At 38.0% G+C, this 17,828-nt stretch overlaps 1 protein-coding gene across 5 annotated transcripts in view; it reads left to right on the forward strand.

Annotated features, from left to right (window-relative positions):
• Window positions 1-17,828, forward strand: part of FAM135B (family with sequence similarity 135 member B) — a 253,776-nt gene that overhangs the window by 226,238 nt on the left and 9,710 nt on the right. For 4 of the 5 annotated variants that reach the window (XM_048938962.1, XM_048938959.1, XM_048938960.1 and 1 more), the window contains 10 exons: window positions 187-342; window positions 2,359-2,432; window positions 5,871-6,025; window positions 7,092-9,156; window positions 10,097-10,263; window positions 11,492-11,583; window positions 14,770-14,867; window positions 15,166-15,317; window positions 15,737-15,847; window positions 16,782-16,895. In XM_048938962.1, the coding sequence (XP_048794919.1) occupies window positions 187-342; window positions 2,359-2,432; window positions 5,871-6,025; window positions 7,092-9,156; window positions 10,097-10,263; window positions 11,492-11,583; window positions 14,770-14,867; window positions 15,166-15,317; window positions 15,737-15,847; window positions 16,782-16,895 (3,184 nt within the window). Of the gene's footprint in view, window positions 1-186; window positions 343-2,358; window positions 2,433-5,870; window positions 6,026-7,091; window positions 9,157-10,096; window positions 10,264-11,491; window positions 11,584-14,769; window positions 14,868-15,165; window positions 15,318-15,736; window positions 15,848-16,781; window positions 16,896-17,828 lie in introns of those variants that run through there. The other variant, XR_007375706.1, reaches the window with a different exon arrangement.

A 17,828-nucleotide genomic window follows, 5' to 3' on the forward strand; every position in this document is an offset into this window, starting at 1 on the left:
GGTTTTTTTGTTTGTTTTTAGAGAGTGAAAGTTTCACTTACAGGATTTTGGGTAAAATAGTGCTTTAGTAATAATTTTAAGTCAGGAGAACGTTGTTGTTGTTTCTAAAAGGACATCATCTAACATGCTAATTGATTTTCTATCCTGCCACTGTCTTGTTCTCAAAAAGCCCTTTCTTCCTTGCAGCTGTTGAGCAATCCAGAGAAGATAGCAGAACAGATAAGCAAGGACCTCTCCTGGCTTTGCTCCCACCTTCTGGCCCTGTGGACCCAGTTCCTGGAGGTGGCAACACTTCATCCAGAAGTCACAGCTTATCTGACTCAAGAACATCATATGCTAAGGGTAATGTTAGGAAGTTAAAAGCAAGTTCTGTAATGTTAACCTCCTGAATGATATTAATGGTGTATATGGATGGATATTTCTCTTACTCTTATGCCTTTATGAATATTTAAGGGAGATGAATTGAGTAAGACAAAGACAAGAAAAGAGGATTTAAATATAGATTTCAATTTTTGGAATATCGGAAAAATGTTGCTACTATGGTACCCATAATCTTGTACTAAATGAGTGTACTCTGAACACCAGAATCCAGCAGGAAACATGAGGTGGGTGGAAAGAGAGGTAGAGATGCCCCATATTGGTTACTTAAGCAGCAATCATAAACATGTTTTAAAAGGCACAAACACCACAATGACAAATAACCAAAAGATGGGTTTCTTTCAGCTTCTTTCTCAAAGCACAGAATTACACCAAAGGAACGCTCTCTTCACTAAGTCACATATAGACAACTAGTTACTGCCTTTCTCCTAGTGAGTTTCACAGCATGAAATATTAATACTCTTCATGTGGAAATTGGGTTTTTTTGGTAATAAAGAAGGCACAAAAATGATTGCCTTTTGAACTGACTTTGTCAGATCTGCCTATCTGATTAGTGAGCAAGTGCTGTGCCTTCCATGAGGACTTTTTTGGTTATTGAATGTACATCACTTTCATCACTTTTCATTTACATCACTTCAGCTGAGCTGAGCTCCTGGGCTGATCTAATCATTAGATTAGGAGCATACAGAAAATGATAGGATTCATCTTGCTTTGCTTTAGATGTCTAGAGTGTAGGTGTTAGCATTCCAGCTTCCATTCCGGTAGTTGTTCAAGCTATCATTGGAGGTCCAGTCAATGGAGTTGAGAGAATGTGAATGCCTGCAAAAGGTAGACATAAAATTCAGGAAGATGTGAACAACGTTGAGACTCCCCTCATTATTTTGGCTCGGTCTCCCTTCATTTTGAGAGGTCCAGGATGGCTTCATCAGCCAAAGAACATAACTTGACCCCCAGCTCCAGCAAGGTGAATTTCAGTATCAATGGATGCCTACTGCTGGCATGACCTGTGGCAAATTATGTATCCTCACATACTTCAGTTTCTCTCCATGTAAGCTGTGCAATAGTACTTTCCCAGTTATGTAAAGCAGTTTGAGAGCTCCAGATAAAAAAGTGCAGTATTTTAAAGGGTGTTAGTCCTTCTTTTATTAGAAAAGCCATTTGTTGACATATGGCTGGGATTTATTGATGTTCTGAGATCCTATCATGTGGTTTTCACTGCCATTCTCTGACACCATAATAGAGATGGCTCTTACAGATTTTCATAGTAATGTATAGGCTGCAGCTCAACAGTTCATTACTATGGCACATTATGATGGATTGACTGAAACTCAACACTTATTCCATATCAGACAGCAACACTGAATTTTTTATAGCTTATTTTGCACTCGTCCTCTGCCAGATCTTCAAATCTGTGACTACTTTTTTAATTGATTATCCAATCTACTGTCCTTGAGGAGATCTAAAGAGCTCCAATTTGTATGTATAGTGATGCAGGCTGATATGTTTCTGCCATGATAGGGCTTATTCTCTTCTGGGCTGATGTGTAAAACTTCCTTTAATATCCTGGGAATTGTGACTGATCCCATAGAAAACATTTGTTCTAATTTATTAACTCACTCCACTGCTGCTATGATTTGTACAGTGGGAAAGGAAGAAGTCTTCCTCATTTTAATATTACAGAGAAAAATGTTAAATTTGACACTTTAAGGAAAGTAGTGGGAAGACACACAAAAGAAAATCTCAGTTTACTATCAAGGGACAGTTCTTCCAGCAAAATATGCAACAACACTAACAGCTTTGTACTAGAATGGAAAAGTAAAGCAGAGTTGAGCTCTTTATTTTCTTTCTGACACCAGAGTGGTGCAAAGCAAATGAAACATTAAGGAATCTAGTCCTGACAGTCTTTGCTCTGCTTTTAGCTTAATTGCACCTGGCACCTTTCAGCAGATCTTAGGTTTAACTTCCATGTTTCTTCCCCAGGTAAGGAGATTCTCAGAAGCCTTCTTCTACACTGAACACAATAAACTTGCTGTGCTGACATTCCAGGAAGGCCTGTGAGTAACTGATTGAATCTCTCCTGCCACTGATATAGCTGAAAATATAGTTGCTTAATATATTTTTCTACAAAGAATGAGAGCTTTTCTGCTGTTTACGGGTGGGGTTGTTTTGAGAGAAGTCACCAGGTCTATTCTAGCTCCATATAGTTAACCCATTGAAAGCAATGTCCAAAGTAAGATGATGCTTCAGAGATGACTATTTCTGAAACTCTTATAGTTCATATAAGAGAGTTCTTTTTCTTACTCCCCCTCTCACATTACTTTCAGATTCAGGGAATGACTAAAACATTGTAGCAAGAGCATTCTACTGATAGGATGTAGGAGATCCTCTTTCCCTTGTCATTTCCCAGTTGGATGCATGTATCTTAGAGCTTATCTACAACACCACCACCAATATCAGGGCAGACAAAAACATCTTTTATGTCTTTGTTCAATTAAATTCATAAACTTCCTCTACCAGATTTAATAATGGAAATCTTAATAGAAGGTAACTGTTGGAAAATAACAAGAAAATAACATTTATGAGTTTGTTTTCTACTCTTCCTTGTAATATATTTGGGTGTAGGCATTCATGAATTTATTCAGATACTTTGTCTATCCCTACTTTCCATAGCAGTGAAGATCTATAACTGTGGAATCTTGATTTATTATATGGTCAGTGCAAAGATGCATTCACTGGATCCAGCACCAAATGAGGAGAACCACCACAGTAGCTAGAGGAAGTGAAAGATTGATGTGAGCTCAGGGTTGATAATTAATCGATTAAGAATCATAGAATCATACAATGATTAAGGTTGGAAAAAACCTCATCTAGTCCAACCAAGAATCAACAGTGCAAAACAATCTGGGAAAATAAATGTTGCACTGGGCTGCATTTGCAAGAATATGCTATGAAACATTAACAAGATAATTACTTCCTTCTGCTTGACACCTCTTACTGCCTATAAAGCCAAATGCACAGCATGGGTAATGCTCATGACTCAAACTCTGAAGGCAGAGTTCAAGGAAAGCTCTGCAGATTTGAATTTTAAAACAATGAGGGATGTCCAGATGATATCTGCATGAACACGGGAGGACTACAGCATTACTGAAACAGAAACCTTTCAGAAGTGGCTAAAAGGCCATGATGGCCAATCCTGTCATGATGACAGGGCTAAAGTAAGACATTTGTTTCCAACCAAGAGCAAAGTAGAACATGACCTTCTCAGAGCTATCACTAGAAACATTAAGACCTATTTGGTACTGGAGGAAAGCTGTGTGGCTTCATCAGTGAACTGGTTATACAAGGCTACCTTGTTCTGCCAAATTAGAGCAGAGTCATGGCTGCAAGGGCCCAACTATGATCACTTAGTCCTCATTAAGTCATGTTTTAAGTGAGATGTGTACAAGAAAAGCCCCATGTCAGGACCCTGTTGTTAGGGCAAATATCATTCATGGCCTTATCTAAGCAAACACAACCCTGCACAGGGGGAAGCCTAATTGCATGAAGTGCTTTTATTTCTTCAAACAGCCATAGAGCTAACCCTTTCCTGTAGATAAGCATAATTTTTCCTCAGTGACTATCGAGGTGAGAGAGTATAAAAAATAAAATAATTTAGCAAATGCTAAATATTGGTCAATTGCAGTAAATTTCATTAATTGGTCTATACAGGCTTCATGTCAGAATCCTGTTTTCTTTTTGGTTGGGCTATGTGATGCAATTAGCAAAGCAGAATAATTCTCTGGTAGAAAGGCTGCCAGAGTATTATTACTGGGAGTGCCAGCAGGGAGTTTTAATTGGGTTCAGAGAGGTTCCATATGAGGTCAAATCTCAGTGTGCCAGATACTATACAAACACTTCAAATATTGGTATTGGTAATAGGTGAACGGTTGGACTGGATGATCTTTTACGTCTTTTCCAACCTTGGTGATTCTATGATTCTATGAAATATGAATATAGTTTTTCCCCAATTCTGTCTTTCTTGTTGCCAGAAAAAAATTGTTTTTGCCTCCCATAATGTTGTTGTAAGTCCCTTGAATCACAGAATCATATAATTATTTGAATTGGAAGAGATTTTTAGAGACCATCTGATCCAAATTCCCTGCAATAGACAGGGACATCTACAGATACATCAGGTTTCTCAGAGCCCTGTCCAGCCTGACCTATGTTAGGCCACGCCTACATGCACGGCAGTATTTTACTACTCAAGTACAACAAGAAATACCATTTCAAATGGACTGGGTAGCACACAAGATGGCAGGTGGCACAGTCTCCCAATACTTCACAGAGAAAATTACTGGTATTAATGATTCATTTTTCTTGTGCCAGAAACTGGTCTCAGAGAACATTTATAATTTTTACATATTGCCTTTAGTATAAATGCTGGTGCTATTTATTAGTGTCAATAAGGACTTAATTATGGTGCTAAGTTTCAATTCCAAATACCCAGATATTAATGCAAACAGGAATGAGCATTTAGATGTTTGTGACTTTTCCCTGAGTCACGTTTTAGCAACCAGTGACTCGCTTATCTCTGAGGAAAAAAATATCTGGTAAGAGCAATGATGGTCAACACCAATTGTGTTCTAAAGAAGCCCATATGATGGCTTGCACAATTTTTTTTTTTGTCTGGTTGTAGGAATTTTCCATGCTGGCATGAGGGCAGATCAACTGAATTACAAATCTTTTATCTGAGTAATTCTTCATATAAAGAATGTTTCTTCTAGTTAACTAGCACATGGTGATTACCTGCCTCCTACCATTGATAATCTGAAAAATTGCCAAAATGCAATCCTGACTCCATTCTTTGCCAGGCCCACACCCCTCAGGATCACAAACTCAGCCAAGGCATGGTTGCTCAAGCTCAAGCTGCTTCCAGTCTTAATGCCTTTAACTATCCCCTCTGCATTTGTGAGCACCAGATCCAGTAACACTTCACCTGTGGTTGGTCAGTCTGTCCAATACCCAATCCAGAAAGTTATCATCAGTGAACTCCAGGAGTCTCTTGGATGGCCTGCAGCTCACTGTGTTGTTTTCTCAGTAGATATCTGAGTGGTTGTAATTCTCCATCAGGACAAAAGCCTGTGAGAACAGCACTTCTTGCAGCTGAAGCAAGAAGTTGACAACAGGCTCCCCTTGGTCAGTTTGCCGGTAGTAGACCCTGACCACCAGCTGTCCTTTATTGGTCTCATCCCTAATCTTAACCCCCATGCTCTCAACCTGTTCCTGGCTGTTTCTCAGAGGGATCTCCTTGCAGTCCATCTACTTCTTGATTTGGAAGGCAACCCCTCAACTTTTCCTACCTTGCCTGTCCATTCTAAAAAGCTTATAGTCCACAATGATATCAATTGAAAAGCACTATGATTAACTGCCTTTGCTGCCTGGCTTTCAGGAGTGACCGATAAACAGCACGTTAAACATTCAAACACTCAATTTCTTTTGCATTTTGCTGCCAGGATCCAAAGTCATGCACAGATTTCTACAGAAATTCGTAATTCAGAGTATTTTACCAGCATGCCCCCGCTGCCAGCAGAATGCCTAGACATCGATGGTGACTGGAACACGCTTCCTGTTATTTTTGAAGATAGGTACATGGATTTGCCTTGCAAAGGTGAGTGAAACACCTTGAGTACAGCTTCATGAGACAGCTGGACTGGAGAAGTTGACTTTCTTAGCCCAAGGTATTTGATCTCACCTATCTTGAACTGGCTCTTCCTAGGATGAGAGCATAATCCTCTACAAAATAGAGCTGAAGTCATATTATTATTTTTTTAATATTGGACTTTAGATTATTTACTGTAACTTCACACTTTTTTTCATTTAACACAATGTTTAGTTGAAAGGGCTGGAAGCAAAATACGGAAAGAAAAAAAATTGGATTTTTGTTACGGTAACAAACAGCGCAACAAATTTCATACCCAGAGTGACATCTAGTGTTAAGAAAAGTCAGAACTAAAAGCCTTACAATTTCTATGAAGACCAACACTGTCCCCAAAAGGCAGTATTGCTTTTCTTAAAAATAATTTCCCCTGGAGTGCCTAGATGATTTTTTATTAAGATTTTTCATTAAGAAAATATTTAGTTCTGCAATGCTGATAGTACAACCTTTTAGTCTTTGCTTCCTTTTTCTTTTTAAGCAACTATTAAGATTAGCAGAGAGGTAATACATATTAATACCATAAGTGACCATGGTCCAGTAAATATGGCTTGTTATTCAGAATTTCCACTCTTCCAGAGCTATCAAATTACCTCAATTTTGACAGTCATAATTAATAATGTTTAAGCCGTTAAACTGTGTAATAAGCTAATTCACAAGCAAGATCAACACTACATATAACGTGGTACAACAGTAGGAACGTAAAGTGCCAGTTCTGGTTGGTTTATCAGTGCTAGAAACTAGCAGTTTAGATATTATCAATAAAATATAGTTCCCTCTGTACAATTCTGTATTTTTGGCCTAATTTTAACTTGTTTACTGATTATAATACCAGTTAAATGAACTCTGGCATTTGCATTTGTAATATATTTCTAATGTAGAGATAATTTATATAGTATAATTATACATACTTTTCTAGGCCTTACAATCACTGTTCCAAGTCCCATATCATACTGGGGTAGTATACTGTGCTGAGTGGAAGTTGCGATACAAATTCTTTTTTTTTCTTTCTTTCTTTCAGACCAGAATTTGAATACTTTCCCAGATTTTGAGGCTCTTGCCAATACTCAAATTGATACAATACATGAGAAGGAAAATCTTGCATCAAATGATGACACTGTAGAAATGAAAGGAGACTTTGGGAAAGGTACTTTGCTAATACACACTGACAGGATAAACGGGAATCCTTGCTTGTATAGTGATTCCAAAGGTGCTGCTTTCGCAGCCAAGGGTATAAACCAGCACTCCACATCTCAGGTATGTACAGCGAACAAAGAAGGCCAAAGGATACCTGAAAACATTTATGTTTCAAGTAAGGAAACTACTTCTGTCTCAGAGCTGAGCAATACAGAATGCATATCAGAGGAGTCTAAAACATGCAAGGAAGTTTTATTAAAAGACAATAGGCATTCAGTGGCTATTACCACTGAAGAGAAGAAATCTAGCAATAAGGGTGCCCATAAAAGTGAGCCCATGTTGATTGTCAGTGCTCAGATTGAGTGCGGAGCGTGTGGAACTGATGGCTTGGAAGGCAGGACTGAAATACATAAAATGGCTGAATCTGGTCATCCTGAGAATAATTTCAGTTCTGAGCTTGAATTGAGTGAATTCATCAGGCTTGAAAAAACACCAGATGCAGATAGCAAGCCTCTGCAGCCTGTTTTGAAAGCTTTGCCCTCTCACAGCTTGGAGGTGAAGTTGTTCACGAAGGAGCAACGAACTGAGGAGTGTGAAGAATTTACCCTGATGTCAGGGGTCATAAAGAGATCCTCCTCTATTATATCAGATTCGGGCATTGAAAGTGAACCAAGTTCAGTGGCATGGTCCGATGCTCGGAGCCGGGCTCTGGAACTGCCCAGTGATCGAGAGATCCTGCACCACTTGGTACGGAGACATGCCATCCACCGGAATTCCCTGGAGGGTGGGCATACAGAAAGCAATACCAGTCTGCCCAGCGGGATACAAGCGTCTCTCACATCCATTAGTTCTTTGCCCTTTGAGGAAGAAGAGAGAGAAGTGGAGCTTACCAAACTGACTAAATCTGTCTCAGCTCCTCAGATCAGTAGCCCAGAGGAGCCTTTGGAGGAGGTGGACATATCTAAACGCATTGAAGCAACCTCACGAGACTCAGGAGGATATTTAAAAAGCTGCAGGGAAACAGAGAATGGAGATGGTCAACTAATGATGGATTTTTCTGTGTGTCAGCTCACCACTGAAAGTGGGCAACCAGAACCAAGAGGACCTCCCAAACTCTCTGCCAAAAACAGTAATGACAACCTAGAACTACAAAAGGAGGAGGCAAAGGAAGATTTCTCAGAGACTTACTGTAGTTTGGAATGTGCAAAAGCACCTGCATGTAATCCTCTCAGAGATAATGACTCTGAATGTCAATCACTGGAGAACAATGATGAGTGCAGCTTAAAAATACCAAGGGCTAATAATTACTTGGACAAAAGTATAGGCAAGTTTGATAAGTACATTACAGATCCAAAGGATACATCTAAGCCGGACAGCTTAAAAATAGAACAAGACTTGTACATCAATGTGAGAAAAACAGGAGAGGACAGTTTCTCACAAAGCATAAAGCTGGTACCACATATTTGTAATCCTGTTTCAGGTCCTTCAGAGACTTCAACAGAATTTGGCTCAATGCAAGGAGAATGCAATAGCTTTCTTGCTGATGAGAGCCTGCTGGTGTATGCAGAAATGCAGGGGTTACAGGAAATTGAGCTCAACGACTCACCTGCCTCAGCAGATCCTGCTGCAGAATCCTGCCAGGACAAATATCCTCAGGAACTTGACAACCAAGGGCAGAAACTTGTAGCTAATGGCACTGGGTTTCACTCGGTTACAATGGATGGGGTAGCACTGGAAAGCAGAAAGGCTGTTGATGTAGTTAACCTCTCTGTCTCTTGCACGGCCACATGTCTTCCCTTTTCTTCTGTGCTCAAAGAGACCCCTGCGATGGTTGGTGTCTCTGCAAAGCAGGCTGCATTTCCCATCACACGTCAGCCTCTGGGCTCTTTTGGAGTTGTTTCTTCCCATTCAAATGAGGTGGATGAAGAGGCCAATGAAAGGATGCTGAAGTAAGAATGTCTGATTAATTAATCAATGTTGCTGTCATGTCATGACACCTTGAAAAAGTTCAGGGCCCTAATATGGAAATGGGTTGTGGCGAGGGGAATATCAGCCTTTTCTATCAGGAAACAGCAATAGGACATGAGGTAATGGCCTCAATTTGTGCCAGGGGATGTTCAGATCAGATATTGGGAAGAATTTCTTCTCAGAAAGAGTGGTGAGGTATTGGAACAGGTTGCCCAGGGAGATGGTAGAGTCACTTTCCCTGGACGTATTTAAAGAAAAGATTGATGTAATAGTTATGGACATGGTTTAGCGGGCAATATTGGTAGTACGTGACCAGTTGGACTAGAGATCTTAAAGGTCTTTTCCAACCTTAATGATTCTGTGATAATGAAAACTTGTATTCAGAGACAGTTGCTACCTGAGAAATTACAGTCTAAGTAATCCAAATAGACATATGATTTATACATAATAAATAGTCTAAGCAGACAGGAGACACAGAAACACAGAGATACCCAAGATCTTCAGAGAATTTAGGTCCTTAAACCTCATGGAAATGAGTGAGATTTAGGTGTGCATATAGTCTTTAAGATTTTGCCCATCATTATGAAGTCATGGTTACCCAGACATGAGTATTGATCCTATATAATTGTAGTGCCATAGCTTGTTTTTCTTTTCTGCTTAATTTTAATGATTAACTAAGCAATGAAAGGGGATCACAGCTGGGTTGTAGGGCATTAGCTTCAGTTTCTGAAAGTAGAAAATGGGAGAATGGACATTCAGGGTACCTGGAGAACAGACTCTTTTTTCCCCCTGCTCTTTCTTAGCCTATTATCTTCTCTACATCCTGATTTCTCCCAATCAGAATAGAACCTTGTCATTTCTAGTTTGAGAGTTGGCTGTTGAATACCCAGTTCTACTGTGATTAATTAATGTATTCTCCAGTTTTTATCAGGCCAAAGAAAAATTTAAAAAAGAAATGAAGATTGAAGGATTTCTGTACAGTGACTTATCTGTACTAGCTTCTGATATCCCATATTTTCCACCAGAGGAAGAGGAAGAAAATTTGGAAGATGGAATTCACCTGGTTGTCTGTGTCCATGGATTGGATGGTAAGACCTGCTGTGTGCAAGAGTCATTCTGGTGTAAGCAGAATGTGAACAGTGAAAAATGCAGATCTACAGGAAGTGTGAAAGAACAGAGTCTAACGAAAACATTTATCATAGAGTTTAGCTTTTACGTTATTATAATAAAGAAATTCTAGGAGAATATTAAGTATTTAACAAATGAGTACTGCAGCATATTTTTGTCTGTTTAGGCAGAATTCTGCACCAAATTACGTCAGTCCTTCAGTGTACAGTATATTACAGTAACTCTTCATGTCTTTTTGGAGATATCTGGTTGTTTAGCCAGTTGTTTATCTGGTTGTTTACGCCACCAGGATGAAAACATTATTTAACAAAGTATACCAATGTTGTAGGAAAGATTTTTGCTGGCTTTAGAATGTTGAAGAATAATCCATATTCACTGCAGTGGAAGGCTGACATGGAATATTTTGAATGGATACTTTTTAAGCTGAAAATGGATATGTTAAAGTTGATACTTTTCTTAAAGTTATTGGTTTCAGTGGGCTAAGTGAAGGTGTTAATCTTGAGACTACAAAGAAGGAGGGACCGAGCCTCAGAAGTGTGAAATTCTTCCTGTCTTATTCAGGCATCGTTTGCCATTTCATATCCCAATGGCAGTAATGTGTTTCTCATAAAAGTCCATACTTTTCCAGCAAAATAGCAGAATACCCCTAGTCTAGTATGAAATTGGAGCATTTTGGTCATCTTCCAAAATGTTATAAGACCGCATTTCAGAACCAGGTCTAATTGCAAGTATAGAGAGGCAGGCTATTCTGCATGTGATTATCCATCCTTATACCCAAACCACAGGTGCAAATGACCCCTGAAGGTCTATGGTGCACCTGGTATTATCACTTGGTGCAAACTGGAAGGGACAGATATCTGCCTTTTCATGACCCCTTGTCTTATCTACCCGGTCAGAAAATAGGGGACTAAGTTATTCTGAGCTCAATCTTTGCCCTGTCCTCCATACTGTGCAGCTCATGTAATGCCCAAAAGCAGAAGGTGAGGTCCAGCCTTCCTTGCACAGATGTCAACATTCTTTCTCTCCCATTGTTTCAATGCATGATCCTATGGTGTGGTAAGCTGTCATGGCAGCACTTAGCAAGAGCTTCCTGGTGCAAAGGTGTATTAGAAGACAAACGTATTGAATCAAGTCTCAATTATTTTTTTTCTGTCAAATTACATCTTATAAAGTGTCATTCATTTCTAGGTAACAGTGCAGATCTACGGCTGGTAAAGACTTTTATAGAACTGGGACTCCCTAGTGGAAAACTGGACTTCCTAATGTCTGAAAGAAATCAGGTAGTACAGAGCTAAATTTTGTCTTCCATTAGATCTCCTACAAGCTGTTGGTGTTGCTTCAGGAAGGCTTTCACAAGCTGGATTAAGCAGTAGAACTGGGGAATTCAATGAGTTTTAGTAGGATTGAGCTCAAATACCTGTTCTTGTGTAAAATGGTTATATTGAACCCATTTGGAAATATCTAGAGCATTGAGGTCAAAAGCAATTAGGTTATTACTTAAAAGACTAGAACTTACACAAAGAAAATTGATTTGTCTTGTGAGTTTGAAACCTTTCAACCTCTGCCTGTTGGATGCTGAGTGACACAACACCAACAGAAAGCAGCATGTTTAATGATGTTAAATTCTCTGGAGGATGTAAAATATATCCAGAAGGTGTTGTCCGCTTCTTTTGGTGCATCAACCATTATTTCACCTGTTAGAATTTTTGTGAGATTTATATTCTTAAATGATAAAGAAATGTCTTTCAGGAAAATTCACTGCCAGTCCAAGCAGAGCATCAAAAATGAATTCAACACTCTGCTTTGCAGTGAACTCATATTTATGAAACAGAGGCCTACACTTATTCATAAGATAAGGATTTCCAGTGCTGAATCAGAAACATTATTATGATTTAAGATCAGTTCATAATCTTGAGTCAAAACTTTCCACCCTTTACTCAATAGCTTTTATATTTACAAGTGAGTAGTTGGTGTTGGTCTATGAATTTGCCACCTTCAATGAACATCTCACTAGCTCTTACAGAACCTCTACTTACCATTATCCTGAGGTCATAATTGGAACTTTCAATCCTATAGTGTGGAAAGATGAGAAAGTTCCTATAGCACTGGAAATAGAATGGGTTTTGGCTTTTTTTTTTTTTTTTTTTTTTTTTTTTTTTTTTTTTTTTTTTTTAATTTAAATTATAATTGATTCTTTAAAGTATCCAGTCACCTTTTTTCCCTTCTCTGGGAACCATTCTGAAAATGATCCACAAAATCAAATGTTTAGCTGAATTTTTCCTTAGAGAGGAGAAGGCAAGCCACCTTTTTTAGGCAGTCCTCTAATTGACAAGCTCAGTCAGGCTGAGATACTGAAGATACTGAAGGATAGATATATAACCTGGTGAAATATGACTTTTGATGTGTTTTAGTTGTGATTAATGTCCAAGCTGGTATTTTTCCACTTTTAAACAACCTGAAAGATTTGGGATGATGAGCCTGAGAAGAAATCATTAATTAACAATGCAGACTAAACAAACAGGCAGGAGGTTAGTGGACTGTTTGTAGTTTATGTAAACTTTTATTTTAATGCAGTATTGCAAAGTGAATATGCTCATGTTTTCTTTTGCCAGAGCTGCAATTAGCAAGATGGGTTGTGTCACAAAAGCATTAATTACTAGATATGTTTGCTCTGAATAGCTGTTCCAATATTTGATGATTGTTTCTGTGGCAACTTGTTAGTTATTTGATTTAGAGTCCTGTTGATTTGCCAGATGACACAGTTCTGAATAAGATTTGCCTGTAAATGTGTACATCAAACAATATACTGTTGTTGTGGTTTTTTTTTTTTGTATCACAATTGCCACTATTGTTGGCATCAACAAATTGTCTCTCTCTCTGGCACTCATTCTCTTACTGATATTGTTGAATAACAAACACACAATATTCACACAACATTTATTAAATGACATAATAATTTTGTGATCACATCCTTATCACTCACATCAGCCATGTATGTGTAATGCATGTAGATTGCTCTGAAAGTAATGCTTCCTATTTATTTTCATGGAAACTATAAAAGATACAAAGAACATGATTACACTATTTGATAGACCAAATTCTCAGGTACAAAACAGTATTTTTCTTTATAATCACCAGCATAGCTATGCATTTTCACCAGCGATGAACAGAAGCCTGCATACTGTGCCTACAAAAATGTGCAACAGCAGAGGTGACCTGCTGTCACCACTTCTGAAACACAGCACCCACCGACTCACTGTGTTCACATCCACTGTTTATTCTCCATAAACAATCAGTAAGCATCCATGAATGTCAGTGGGTGCCATTTTTTCCACATGAAGGAAATCAGTGCTTCATAGACACTTACTTCCACGTCAGGCCCCATTTTATCAGACTGCCTCTCTGCTGCCATTTGTCACAGCAATAAAATGTAGCAGAACATTGGCTGGAAGGTTCAACCTCTACTACCGTATCACCACCATCTGCCTCTGATATTGTGGGCCAACATAATAAGATAGGAAGCATTAATTTCAGAACCAAACTTCTATATTATGTAAATTATTTTATCATAGTAATCTGTTCAATTCTAAATATCAAAAGCTTTTATTTTGTTGTGTAGAATATGGCTCAGAGGCTGAGCATTAGCAATTCTCACCACTATTAAGTGAGGCCACTTCAAGCATTAATTATGAATCAGAAATCACAGAATCACATAATTGTAGGGTTTTGAAGGGACCTTTAGAGATCATTGAGTCCAAGCCTCCTGCAAAGCAGGTCCCCTACAGCAGGCTACACAGGTAGACATTCAGGCTGGTTATGAATATTTCCAGAGAAGGAGAAATCACTCAGCCTGATATTGTTAGACTTACTATTAATAAAGTATAGGCCCAGGTTAATATTATCATGCCTAATGTAGAGGCAACGTCATTGGAGAAAACAGAAGCAACCACAGTGATTTTAACCCCTTAAAATACTGTCTTCTACAGTGTCAGGAAAAGTACAGGACGTGTAGGATTGATCTTGTTCGAAATTTAATACTCACGTTTTATGTCTGAAGCTAGGAACACAATATAGGGTCAATTAAACTCTGACAAAAGATTTTGCCTTACCTCACCTGAGAGCTCAGTGAAGACAGTGAATTTTCACATGGACTGTACAAACAGCCATGTGATCGATAGTAACCAGTTGTTCCTGATGATGTGAGAAATACTTGAGTAAGTTTGCAATGTTGCCTGGAATATTTTTGTAATAAACTGAAAGTGAAATTTCACGATTGTTTTCAAAGAGCTTAAATTTTTAGAAGGTCAGGAGAATGAGAAAAATTCTGACCCCACTGAGCATTCATATGGAAAATTTAGAATAGTTATTACTTTTGTGCTTATGATTTATTTTGAAAATGACAATAGCCTGGGATATATGTACACTGCAATAGTTTTTGATTCACTTTCTCAAACCTTTTTCACCAGACTGATACTTTTGCTGATTTTGATACAATGACCGACCGATTGTTGGATGAAATTATTCAGCATATTCAGTTGTATAACCTCTCCATATCCCGGATAAGGTAAGCATTCTTACTGAATTGTCTGTAGCTATCTGTGGCTGTGAGCATCGTTCAGTGAAATTAGCTTTTCCAAAACTGTCCTATGTCAAAAGCCACTGAGGTCAGTGAGCTGAATTTTTACATTGTAATAGGTGGTAGAGAGTAGTGAGGCTGAACAAAATATAAAATGACAGCTAAATGGTGGTACTAAACGCCCAGATAGAGGCCAATTGAGAGCAATTTATGTTTCCCTTATACTTAATTTAAATATCATATGTATGTTTTTTTTGTATTTATGTTATTCTGTCTTTCCCAACAGTTTTATTGGGCATTCCCTTGGTAATGTCATCATCCGATCTGTACTAACTCGCCCCAGGTTTCGCTATTACCTCAACAAGTTGCATACCTTCCTGTCCCTCTCTGGGCCTCACCTTGGAACCCTTTACAACAACAGTACTTTGGTTAGTACAGGTAAGAGTTAATGGGAGGGCACCTACTGCATGTCTAAGACTGCTTCTTGGAAAGTCCATAGGTATAAAGCAACGAAAGAAGAACTTGCTTCCTCTGTGTTCTTCCACTTCTCTTTATACTGACAGTAAATAGAGGCATTTCCAAAGCTGAAGAAAACATAGTAGTGTGAGAGCTGAATGTCTCAATGTTTAGCCTTCCTGGATGTTTAAGTTGCCACAACACTGGACAGTCCAAATGAGACACCTAGACTTTTCTCCTTGTTTATTAGCAATTCAAGAGGAAACAAAGACATAAAATAAGTAGTTAAAACGCTAACCTTACTGAATTCACTTTGAGTTTATTATTAAAGGCACATATCTTTAATCCCTTTTGTTGATAATTAGCAAAAAGGTAAAAATATAGTCAAATTTCCATTGCAGGTCTATGGCTCATGCAGAAATTGAAAAAATCAGGGTCACTTTTGCAGTTGACCTTCAGGGACAATGCAGATCTGCGCAAGTGTTTCCTTTACCAGCTCAGCCAAAAAACAGGTGAGTGAGGCATAATGTAATTGTGCAGATGTTGGGAGTTATTCCAAAGGATTCTGCTAGATTGCCGTCTCCTACAAGGATTAAAAAATATGTATGCTATTACTGATCTTTCTTTAAATGTTCTGGCTTTTGAGAAGGACAACTCTTTCTATTATTAATATCTGTTTTATTTGTGCCTTTTTTTCTGCACAGTTTTAAATGAATATAGTTGCCAAACAGTTAGTGCCCAATTAAAGCCTCCATGATGAAGCAAGCCTGCACCTAATTTCATATTCTTCAAGCAAGAAATAACAGGCCACAATCATTTAATTCATTTTAATTGATGCAAATCATTTTCTCTTCTTTTTTATTATTTTTAAAATTTAATATCTCTTATCTCTAAGAAATAGATGCTGTGAGATGAAGAGCAAATTTTATCCATATTTGCAAGGTGAAGATCAATCACTAATCAATCACTGTTTGAAACCAAGACAGTTCTTGCTCTTTTTTGTTTGTTTGTTTGTTTTTGTTGGTTGTTGTTGTTGTTGTTATTGTTGATATATAATTAACCTATATGCACACTGGTAAGTATTAAATAGCTCACAAAAGGAGGATAAATAGTTTTAAAACTGTTCTTATGAATTTTAGTTTGTGCTTTGTGTTTTAATTGTTCTTTAACTATTTTGCATTATAGATTTTAAGGTATTATTTAACATGAATTTTTGTTTGTACTGATCATCATTGTGCTGGACCAGAGAAGTTGTGGATGACCCATCTCTGGAGGCGTTCAAGGCCAGATTGGATTGTACCCTTGGCAGCCTGATCTAGAGTCTGTTTTAGTGGTTGGCAACCTTGTCTGGAGCAAGGGGGTTGGAATGGCTTCTATGATTCCATATTGGATTCTATGATTCTATGATTCTATTATAAATGTATTTAATGCATTTGTTTATTACAGGTCTTCAGTACTTTAAAAATGTTGTATTAGTGGCCTCACCCCAAGACAGATATGTGCCCTTTCATTCAGCAAGAATAGAAATGTGCAAAAATGCACTCAAAGACAGGCATACAGGTATGTTTCTGTATTTGCAAAGCTGTTGAGAAGGAATGTTTTTGTGTAACTGAGTTTGTTGCATCACAAGAGTATTAATCAGCGTGATCAAAACTCAGATGCATATTTCATAAGGAAGAAAGTATTGTTTTCTCACAGGAAATGACTAAAATCAAGAAAAGCTTTTAAAGACGTTATTTATTTGATGAATATAAATTGCAATTAGGTTGTGATTAAAGATTTCTTATTGATTCTTTCCCTTGCCCTCCTAATTATTTTTTTTAAACTGATGAAAATAGAACTAGTTATTAACAATGCTCCTCCTTAGTTTACTGAATTATTAGTATTGTCTCATACAGTGAAATCTCTCTCAGCACATCCAAAGTTAATGAGCTTTCACTTTGTTTTCAGTAGTGTTTGGATGATTGTCATGTAATTTGAGAGATCTAAAATCGTATTGGTTTGGAATAAAATCATGTAAAGCACATCAGGATTCAATCCATCAGATGCCTAGCTTTCCTGTGAGCACAGCTGTGCACTGTTCCAAGTATTGCCTTTGTTACTTACAGTTTTCCTCTTTTATAGAATATTCCATTGTTTCAGTCTGATACTAATTCCAGAAATAAAGTTCAATATAACTTTTTGCATGTTTCACATGTATGATTACCTAGAAATTGCAGTACTTCTTGGAAAGTAGAGACACCCAAACCCAAAAGTCAACATGGTTGCCTTCACACAGTTCTTTCTTTTTTACCCCAGATATGTACCAGGGGCATATTTGATCTAATATATACCTACATTCAATGTATGTTCATGAGTAGAAGTTTTCTGAGCTGTTGTTGTTCCCCTATAAACTCCTGAGCTGTCTGCAGAATGATGGTCTTCTTGCATCACATTCCCCAGAGAAACCTGAATAGGCCTCTATGTCTAAACCTAATAGGCCTCTATGTAATA

Source organism: Lagopus muta, chromosome 3 (genome assembly GCF_023343835.1).
Source record: "Lagopus muta isolate bLagMut1 chromosome 3, bLagMut1 primary, whole genome shotgun sequence".
Classification (NCBI taxonomy): Eukaryota; Metazoa; Chordata; class Aves; order Galliformes; family Phasianidae; genus Lagopus; species Lagopus muta.